This window comes from Embiotoca jacksoni, unplaced genomic scaffold (genome assembly GCF_022577435.1).
Source record: "Embiotoca jacksoni isolate LCO1_2020_lvr unplaced genomic scaffold, fEmbJac1.0.p SCAF_15, whole genome shotgun sequence".
Taxonomy (NCBI): domain Eukaryota; kingdom Metazoa; phylum Chordata; class Actinopteri; family Embiotocidae; genus Embiotoca; species Embiotoca jacksoni.
Window position 1 is genome coordinate 11,133,676 of NW_027185285.1, and position 10,227 is coordinate 11,143,902.

The 10,227-nt window shown below is 41.3% G+C and overlaps 1 protein-coding gene and 1 non-coding gene across 2 annotated transcripts; both read left to right on the forward strand.

Annotated features, from left to right (window-relative positions):
* Nucleotides 1–229: 229 nt before the first annotated feature.
* trnar-ccu (transfer RNA arginine (anticodon CCU)) lies at nucleotides 230–302 on the forward strand. Its single transcript has one exon. It is a non-coding gene; the product is annotated as a tRNA-Arg (tRNA).
* Nucleotides 303–320: 18 nt separating this feature from the next.
* plbd1a (phospholipase B domain containing 1a) lies at nucleotides 321–9,241 on the forward strand. The gene is made up of 11 exons (XM_069149565.1): nucleotides 321–656; nucleotides 1,355–1,577; nucleotides 1,784–1,867; nucleotides 2,259–2,400; nucleotides 3,175–3,315; nucleotides 4,403–4,547; nucleotides 4,827–5,027; nucleotides 5,435–5,575; nucleotides 5,676–5,861; nucleotides 7,122–7,228; nucleotides 7,339–9,241. The coding sequence occupies exons 1-11, from the start codon at nucleotides 587–589 to the stop codon at nucleotides 7,513–7,515; spliced, it is 1,617 nt and encodes a 538-aa protein (XP_069005666.1). The 5' UTR covers nucleotides 321–586; the 3' UTR covers nucleotides 7,516–9,241.
* The last annotated feature ends 986 nt before the right edge of the window (nucleotides 9,242–10,227 follow it).

Consider the following 10,227-nt stretch of genomic DNA (forward strand, 5'->3'; position numbering starts at 1 on the left):
GTTAAAGTGTTTGACTTATTTTAGAAAGATAATTGTGTTTATTTTTATTTTTATTTTTAAACTGACGTCACCTTCTATTAGCAGTTTATGTTGTCTTTCTCTCAACCCGATAGTTTCAGCGTTGCTTTAGTGGTGCTTTGATGCAATCCTTGTGACAATGTGAAGTAATAGATCAGTTCCCGTTCTCAGGTCTATAAATTGTCACGCTAACACTTGGCAAAGTCGCAGAGCCCCAGTGGCCTAATGGATAAGGCACTGGCCTCCTAAGCCAGGGATTGTGGGTTCGAGTCCCATCTGGGGTGGAGATCTTTTTCCTTATTTTAAACGGACGACTCGTTAAGATTTACGAGCTGAGCTGGTTGTATTAACTCTCCCACCGAAGTGTTTCACGTGTACGATTTATTGTTCCGTTTTGCTTTGGTCCGCCGCCAATCAGGAAACGCTGCGCTCCCGTGACACGCGGGCTACCTTGGACTTTCCGTCCGTCACTTAACAATTGGTTTCCTCTTCGCCTACAACCAATGCTCGTCCATCCGTTTTCTTTATTCTGCCCCCAGTTTTAGCATTTGACTGCACTCTCGCAGACATGCTTTTAATACGAAGGCTGTTTGTCCTTCTTTTATTCCGCGCGGTTGCGACCGTCGCCTGTCCTGACAGTAAGTAGGTCGAGTTTACGTGAAGTCTCAGGTGGTTGTGTAAGGATCTAATGGCTTTACTTTGCAGGATTGAACTTAGTGGGTGGCATTAAGCGGGCATGCTGTTTTGTGTATGTGGTTTTTTTTTTTTGGTTTTTTTTTTACTGCGACCGACTTCCTGTCAGCTGCTGTGATTTAACGTGTTTTGGAAATGAGTGCTTGAGTGGAATATGATTTGTGCAGGATAATCCCCAAACCGAGGAGATCCTCTCATTGAAATGTTTGTTCTAACTATAATTTTTGTTTATGTCAATAAATCCATATTAACATTTGGTAATATAGAAACGTTAATATATGTAAAAGACAGAAGCAATAGAAACATACAGGAGTGGGTTGTTTGATTTTCAGTGAATGTAATACCTCGACTTGCCTTATGACCCTCATATTGCCTGCTGTAGATGTCATCTATTCAGCTCAACAAACAAACAAAAAAATCGAAAATAAAACAATTGAAAATGTGCCAGTATTGCATCATGCAGAAAAATCGTTATCATTAGTTAATTTTTATATTGAATATGCATTTAGCTTTTTTTTTTTCCCCCGAAGCCAATGTCAATGTCTTTTACAGCCATCAGTTTGCATGACTGTTGTAGTCTATAGCACTTCTTGTGTCGCCATTTCTTTTTGTTTATGTCTTCACAATGTTGATTCCTTCTCAGAGATGACAGTAGCCACTGTGTACTGGGACCCCCAACACAAGACAGTCCTGCTGAAGGAGGGCGTGCTGGAGACTGAGGGGGATGCTTATGGGTACCTGAACGACACCCTGTCCAGCACAGGCTGGAGCGTCCTAGAGATTCGTGCCGGGTACGGACAGACCCCCGAAACCGATGAAGTCACTTTCTTCCTGGCCGGCTACCTCGAAGGTTTCCTCACTGCCCAGTAAGTGTCATTAAGGTGTTCGACCATCTGATCCTCAAAATAAACCAAAGATGTAATAAATAAAGGAAGATAAGTGACGTAAATCAGGTGTGATCGAACAGAAAACAACTGACTGATCAAAACGACACCAAACCTGATGTGTAACTTTGTTTTTAAGATTATAACTGCTGTATTTTCATTTTTCTGAACTCATTCTTCCTCCTGAGGCAGATGATGGACCACTACAACAACATGTACCCGCAGCTGATCAACAACCCAAAGATCCTCGGGCCGATTCAGAGTTTCATGGCGTAAGTCTGTTCTCTTCTCCATTTTAAAAACAAAACCCACCGCAGCGGCATCGCAGTCACGTAAAGTACACAATCCGAGTCACACTTTCATATCCTCTTCTCAGCTCCTGCCACACCACAGCTCTCTCTGCGCTGGCATTCAGACACTCCTGACAACACCGCAGCTTAATAAAGTTCCCTCCTGACATTGATTATACTGCGAACCTCAGCAGGAATAAGAGAACATAGGGCCAGTCAGATGCAGAGGTTTGATTGGTGCAATGTTTGACTGTTTCTTAGTGGCCCTCTTTCCATGCATGGTTCCTCCTCAATATAAGTCAATGTTTAATCGGTTTGATTACATGTCTCAGGAGGTTTTATGATTAAATGAGTCCCTCTGGTACTTTTGTAGGAAGCAGGACTCGTGGGTCAGAGAGCAGGTGAAACTGAACAAGAGCTCCGATCCTCTGTGGAAACACGCAGGCTTCATCGTGGCCCAGATGGACGGGCTGCAGGCAGGAGTGGCCGATTGGGCCAAGAAACAAGGGAAGAAGGTAAAACAGCCACAAGGTAGCATTTTAATCCCACCAAAAAAAAACAACAGCAGCCAAAGTGCAGATCACAAAACATCATAAAGACAAAACACAGAAGTGCCAAACCAAATCTTAGGAATGCCTGGAGGCAATCTCTTCAAAATTCACCGGGATTCAACAGTAAGAACTGATTAGATTTTGGTGGTCAAAGTAGTGTCACGAAAAAAACATTTGTGGCCAAAACTCAAGAATTCACTCACTAATTATAACAACATTTCACACAAATGTCTAATAAAATAATGAAATGATGTTTCATGTCCAAAAGGTCAGTTTCACTGTGCCATCATGATTATCTGCAAAAATCACTTTTCTGACCGTTTTTCAACACCATAACTCGGGGACAGTCGGAGAGACTGATTAAGATTTGGCCACCTACTGAATTAGTAACACTGATCTTGGGTGTCCACCTTGAAACTTGTTTAGATCTTTTGTGCTGTAGATGTGTGTGAAGCATCCACATTTTTTTTTAACTTGTAGCTTCTCTGCAGCAACGATCATGTTTGAAGCTTTGTCTGCTGTCATGGCGACAACTTTGTGCTCTGCCAGAATTGTCTTTATTTCCAAAATTACTTCAATGTCTTCACTATATATATATATGATATGAGTCTTATATATGAAATGAGTCAGACTTAAATTGCAAATTCAAGTTTCACCATTGTCTGTGTATCTATAAAGGTCACAGTATTATAGATTCTCATTTGCTGACCAGCTGTTTATCTGGTGTCCTTCCCACAGCCGCTGTCGCTGTTTTCCATCCAGTTCCTGAACGCGGTGGGAGACCTCCTGGATCTGATCCCAGCCTTGGTCCCCAGCTCCAACCCTCCTATCAAAGGCTTCAGACTTCCAGGGATGGGGCACTGCTCAGCTCTCATCAAGGTCAGAGGTCAAAAGACAGTCCTGATCAGGCTATTAGGGAATGTCGCATACTCTCCATAAGAAATGCACACAGCAACACAAAAGACAGTTGTATAGGGGAAGCTCTTCAAAGCTCCTGCACAGTGAATCAGTGATGCGTCACTAACATGAGCTGCGGTGAGATTTTCATAAATGTGTGAAACGAGAAAAACAAGCAGTTACCAAGAAAGGAAGTCATCTCATGTTCTGCAGAATGAAAACACATTTATCCTTACTACTTCACTTATTTAAAAGATTTTAAAGCTTTCAATTTAATTTCAAAGCTTTCATATTCATCCGAGGAGAATTGTGTTCATGAAGCTGCATATTTCTTGTCTGTGATGTTACACGGTTTTGTGTTACCAGAGTTGCAGCAGAGTTTGCAGTCTCACTTGCTGTGAGAGAAGCAAAGTTAGCACATCCTTCTCTTTTATCCATCATGAAAGAGACATCATAATATTAGCTGCAAAAATATGGTGTCCTTATATGGAAACAAGATCTCAGCACTTTAGATCCGGGAGGGATGCAGTGTTATCATTTGTCTTTTACTTAAAATCACATCTTTCTTGTGTAAATATAACATCCACTCTTCCCACTGATTGTGCCATGCCTGTGTGTGGCAGCATTTGTGAAATGAACATTACCTGAATTTGAATTAATTATGGAGCTGAACTAACTAATTACCTCATTAACAGAAGCTGGTTTTATCATTTTCACTACCTGTGGTTGCAGACAAACAAAACTACAGCACATAAGACATATTTATTTCCTTGTTGAGCATCGTCACATTCTCTACCAGGCTTTTCCCCAGATGTTACAGAAGCAATATAACATCGAGGAACAATTTGTAATCGCATATCACTGATTTGTGCCTCATATTTTGTGCGTCCTTGGAAACATTGCAAATCCCCTTGACCTCTGACCCGTAACCGCATCACTAAGTGAAGTATTTTTCTAAGAGGTGCTACTGAATGTCAAATATTTCCAATATCTTCTAATCTGAGTCCCAAATTTGTCATATTGAATCCTGAACCTCAAATCCACTCTAGTGTTCTCTGTCCTCCCCCAGATGCTGCCTGGCTTTGAGAACCTCCTGTTTGCCCATTCCAGCTGGTACACGTACGCGGCCACGATGCGGATCTACAAACACTGGGATTTTCACATCACTGAGCCCCACACGGCCACCGGGAAACTGTCCTTCAGCAGCTACCCTGGTATGATCAGGAGGTCCCAGGAATTCTCCTTCTATGATAGCAACAATTCTTCAATGAGAACAACTGCAGCAGGGAAATTGTCGCAATCAATGTTTTCAGAATAGCCAATAATGAGTCAATAAGGTCCAGAAAGAACAAACAGTTGTAGCTGAGAATCACAGGATTTGTTGCTCCTCTGTCCAAAGGTTTGATACCTGCAGGTTTGTGTTCTGCTGCGTTTGTCTCTGAATCTCCTGCCACCTTCATCATGTTTGGAGCATGGCTTGTTTGTGTCTTCAGGTTTCCTGGTGTCTCTGGATGATTTCTACATCTTGGGCAGTGGTCTGATGATGACCCAGACCACCAACAGTGTCTTCAACTCCTCCCTTTTTGAGGGAGTCACCCCACAGAGCCTGCTCGCGTGGCAGAGAGTCAGGCTGGCTCACAGTTTGGCACATACCGGAGAAGAATGGGCCAAAACCTTCTCCATGCACAACTCTGGTGAGAGAAGCACAGTGATTATGTGTATGTATGGCAGCGCAGCACACAATTCATTTATTTTATAAGACTGTAATTCAGTTAAAGATAACAGTAAGTAAAAAGATAAAATTACTACAGCGGTATCATTGTTTTAGTATAAATTTTTTAATGTGTTATATGCATCTTCTTGCAGCTGAAAGCACAAACTGGTTTTAAGATTTACTTGTGTCTTGCTAAACTTCATGAATCCTGTGAAAAGGAAATCGTAAATCTGGCAACTTTTGCATAAATGGTTAATTTTAAAGTACAAATAATACCTTAAAAACTGACAGAATTAGTAGCAAAGGTAAAACAAATGAAGCCAAAAGCCTTACAGTGCTTTTCCGTCACTCCTCTTTTATTGACCACCACCCACCTTCAACTGTCAGGTACCTACAACAACCAGTACATGGTGCTGGACAGGAGCAAAGTGAAGCTGAGCCACAGTGTGGATGACGGCGCTCTGACTGTGGTGGAGCAGATCCCCGGCTTGGTGGAGTACTCTGACCAGACACAGGCTCTGCGCAGCGGTAACTTACACTTCTTTTTCTCTTTTCTACAGTTTTTGTTTCTGTCGGATATTTGTAGGATTTACCTCTCTTTATCTGAATCTTTATCCGTGCACCGCAGGCTACTGGCCGTCCTACAACATTCCTTTCCACCAGAAGATCTACATGCTGAGCGGTTACGGAGAAATGTGGCGGGAGTATGGAGAGGACTTCTCCTACGACCTCTGTCCCAGAGCCAAGATCTTCCGCCGTGACCAGGCTAACGTCAAGGACCTGGACTCCTTGAAGTACATCTTAAGGTTCAATGGTGCGTGGCTCCGTCTCATTTCGTTACTTTAGATTACTCTCATTCAGCTGGTTACCATATGTGAGATTTTTTTAGTCATGTTCAGGGGATACATTGTGGATTTGTGAGGAGGGGGAGCACTTGTCCAGTGAGGTTGGGGTTCTCGGATCGTATTTCAGACAGTAGAAACGGGGACTATTTCTTTAGTAGAAAGTAGTTACTGTGAACACGGTCCACTCTGGGTTCTGTGGATTATAGAGTAACAAAGACATTGTTTCTGGATCAAGATGCTGCAGGTGAATTGTCTAAATGTCATTTCTTTTTTCACTCCACTGAATGTCCTCAGTTCTCCTCTGTGGCGTCACAAGAACACCAACACTCCAAATATATTGTACAGTCCTATTCTCATATGCACTGCAGTGACAGATCTGTTATATTATTATTATTATTATTATTTACATTTAACTCATGGCTTAATAAACACTGATATCCCTGTCATTCATGAAAATATAGATATAATTGCACTGAGCAGTGAAAATATCTACAGTTACATATAGGCTCAAGATAATGAACTGTTTTTGTATTATTTTACGGACTACTTCAGTGATGTATAAGTTCCACGGGTGCTGTATTGTCACTACTGCAAATATTACTGCATTTAAACAGCAAAACTGAAAAGTCCTTAAAATAGTCAACTTGATACACCAGAAAAAAAAATGTCAGGATTCTCTAGAGGAAACATAATTTGGACTTTTGCTGCTCTAGAAACTGAATCTGTGCAGCAGCTCAGCATTTGGTTTGGACTCATAGGATCGTAATGACACATCAGATGTTGTAAATAATGATGTTACCTGTGCTGTGCCACCTGTCCCTCTCAGTGTGGAGACGCTATCGATTCTGCTGCTTTTGTAACGTTACAGATGTTTAATAACGTCGAACAATGAAAGGCCACATCCTGCGTTTGTTTCTGAAAGCAGATTTCAACTATTGAAATGTGAGTTGTAATGCTTTGATACTGAAAGAGACGCAGCTGAGCTCTTTCAGGGTGTAGTTTGAATATCAGGAGGCCCGTTTGACCCCTGCACATGATGATTGAAGCACTGATCTCGCCCTCTAAATGATGAAACTCTCAGCCATGTGATTGTGAATCTTCATTTCACATATTAGATCTCAAATAATAGTCAAATAGTGTTGTAAAGATTTACTTGTTAGCCCAGTCGTCTGTTAACGTGAGCAACCTCATGTTCACTGTGACATTTTTTTGTCTTTGCTTGTTTTCAGACTACAAGAATGATCCGTACTCCAAGGGCGACCCCTGTAAGACCATCTGTTGCCGTAACGACCTGAGAGCAGAGAAGCCTTCACCAGGAGGCTGCTATGACACCAAGGTAGACCACAATGATCTGGCATTACCAGAGGACATGTGTAGGTTTTTGTAAAATGAAATGCTTTTCAGCTGCGCTCAAAATTCCTCCCGTCTGTGTTGTTGTCGGTCCAGGTGACAGATTTCCTCATGGCTGGGGACTTCCGTGCGCAGGCGGTGAACGGGCCAACGACGCAGGGCGGACTCCCGCCGTTCATTTGGGATAAATTCAGCAGCATCGCCCACCAGGGCCTGCCGCAGTACTACAACTTCACATTTGTCAAGATGCAGCCTCTTCTCTTCAAGCCGTGAGAGTGAGAGTGAGACAGACACAGATGCTTCACAGTAATGACTGTCCTCATTCACAGTTACATCTTAATGGGTTTTTTTGTGGTTTAATTCTTGTTTTATGTTCACAGTTATGTCCACCAACATGTGCTTTCTTTTGAAATTTCTACATTTTGTAGTAATTCCACATAATTAAGACTAAATTTGTTTTACTCAGGATGTAGTGGATGCTTTATTTGGCAATACTGTGGGACGAGTGTGCAGCCGTTTGTGCCTTGAACACTACAGTAACTTTATGATTTGATAAACTGCTGAATCAATGCTCTAAATCAGCGCTGGATCCATCTTTAAATATTTGTTTTTGCTGTTTAATTTTCTTTTGTTGAATTCTTGAATGTCTTCAATTATGGAGACATTATCATTTTAATAATACATGAAACAATCAGTGCAATGCAATCCTCAAGTGTTGATCTTCTCTGGTGATGATATTTATTGTACTATCCAAAATGAAAATTTCTCAGGTCTGTATTTTTGTATAAGCCTGCATGTCTTTCTGTAATACTGTACATAGTGCCATGTTTATTATGTTTATTAACGCCCTACTCTTTTATCAGCAGTGTGTGTGTGTGTGTGTGTGTGTGTGTGTGTGTGTGTGTGTGGATATTCTGGACTGGACTTTTAAATCTGAAGCTTTTCCATATTAAATTTTCATAGAGAAAAGAATATAATTTATCCGCACATCCGGCCCTTTGGCTGTCCCTGACTGGCCCGCGTGAGTTCAATGGTAAATTAGGAATCAAACGTAAATAAGTGTACATCAGGCATGTGTAATCCAGGTAAAGTTCAGTAGCCTAATTTACAGACATTCCCTAAACGTCTCACCACGCGAGCTGGTGGTCTGAACGTCCTGGCGGTTGCACGCAGCAGAGCCCATAGCCACGCTTCCTCCTCTCTGAACCACCACTCACCTACCGGAGACCCTGCAGCTAAAACAGGTGCAGGAAGCAGATCTGGAGCAAAGTACGGCATTTTGAGATTCCCAAGAGATATCGAGTGAATTTATCAGTTTTACCAGTTTTACCTGCTGAGCCGCAGCAGAGCTGTGGAGGGAGAAGTTCTCACCGGGACCAACTCCGTCGGGCGTTTCTTCCCCATTAAGTTGCTACCTGAGGTTAACTTGTTCACGAAGTTGTGTCAGAGACTTGTGAGTAATTTACCTTGAGGAACATGGCAAAGTAAAAACCAGTCTTTAATTCAGTAAGTCAGTAATTATAAACCCTTTTTAAGACTTGACTCATTGGTTGTGTGCTTTGTGGGCTGGAGGTGTCATTGCTCTTATACTTATACTTATTACTAACCCTTCTCTCACTGAACAAAAACAAATAACTGAAAAACACAAATGAGGTAATTACACTTCAAACAAAATATCAATAGCACTTACTACATTTTTGTATAAAGTTAATTTAATGCTGTTCTTTGAAATACTGCAAAAATATGCTCATTTTCAAAATCTTTTTTGTGAATGTTGATTGAATTGTGATCAACATCAAGCATTTTTAAAATGCTTGCACCACATTTTAATAGCCTAATTGTAACATCTACTACTACCAGTAGCAGCTAATAAAAAAAACATACAATTTACTGCTTTTTATAAAGACATAAATAATATTGAGCAGAATGGAGTTCAGCCTATTGGGCCAGCCCTCTACAACAGTCCCAGTTTCTCATGAGGCCCCTTGGGAAAATTAATTGCCCACCCTTGGTTTAAAGGCATTTTAAGTAAAATGGTAAGACTTCTGTTAATGTTAATAGTTGTGTGTTGTCATTTGTAATGTTTGTGACTATTGACTTTTGTAATTTAACATTTCTGGCTGATAGAGATTGATTCATCCTTCTGGGCTGCACATTAACTGTAAATGAAAAATGTGGGATGCAGCCATCCTTAATACATTTCCTGCTATGATATGTCAAAATGTCTGTTATGAAAGAAGGTCCATTTAATCCAAACTGAGGAGCTCGAAGGTGGGGAGCTTTGTTTTTGAAACAGAAACACGCTCTGCCCCCGGAGACACGTGTCATGAGTCACTCTTTCCTATCAAATAGAGGAACTGAAATGTCTGTTAGGCCCTCTGCATTCATATCATAAATTCTCCTGTCACATCCCTCCTCCTCTCTCTCTCACTGTTCGTTTTTTTTTTTTTTTTTTTTTTTTAGTTTGTGTCACAAACACAAGTTGAGAGGAGGGTTACCACTGCAGCAGATCTCACCACTCTCCCTGCTGCAGACATGGCCAAAGAGGCCTGTCTGGAGGGCCAAATGTGGGACACCCTCGTGGGCAACTGTATCCCCAGCAAGATGGAAACCAGACAGACAGGTGAGTTTCACTGAACCCTGGTCTGGTTTTAGTCTTAGAACCTCTGGATATATCCTGGTTTTGGACCTGGTTTTACTTGACATCTCTTGACTACTTTTAGATGTTGACTTGAATTCGTACCATTTATTAACACCAGAGATGTGTTGTTTTCTGCCTGATCTAACCGTAGATACTTTTTCCTCTTCAGTGCAAAGTGAATACACCTGTTTTCAGATGGTTATGATCTAAAATCTATACACTTATGCATCACAAAAACAGCACTAAGTTTTCTGTTGAAGACAAATAAAAATGTTAAATACCTCTGTTGATCTTAAATGACCAAATCAGATTTGACAGGGTTGGTCTTGACTGCATCCGTTTTC

Coding starts and splice junctions, on each gene's coding strand:
- plbd1a (XM_069149565.1), top strand. CDS start 587: ATGCTTTTAATACGAAGGCTGTTTGTCCTTCTTTTATTCCGCGCGGTT. Junction 1,868..2,258: donor CCGATTCAGAGTTTCATGGC/GTAAGTCTGTTC, acceptor GTACTTTTGTAG/GAAGCAGGACTCGTGGGTCA. Junction 5,862..7,121: donor GTACATCTTAAGGTTCAATG/GTGCGTGGCTCC, acceptor GCTTGTTTTCAG/ACTACAAGAATGATCCGTAC.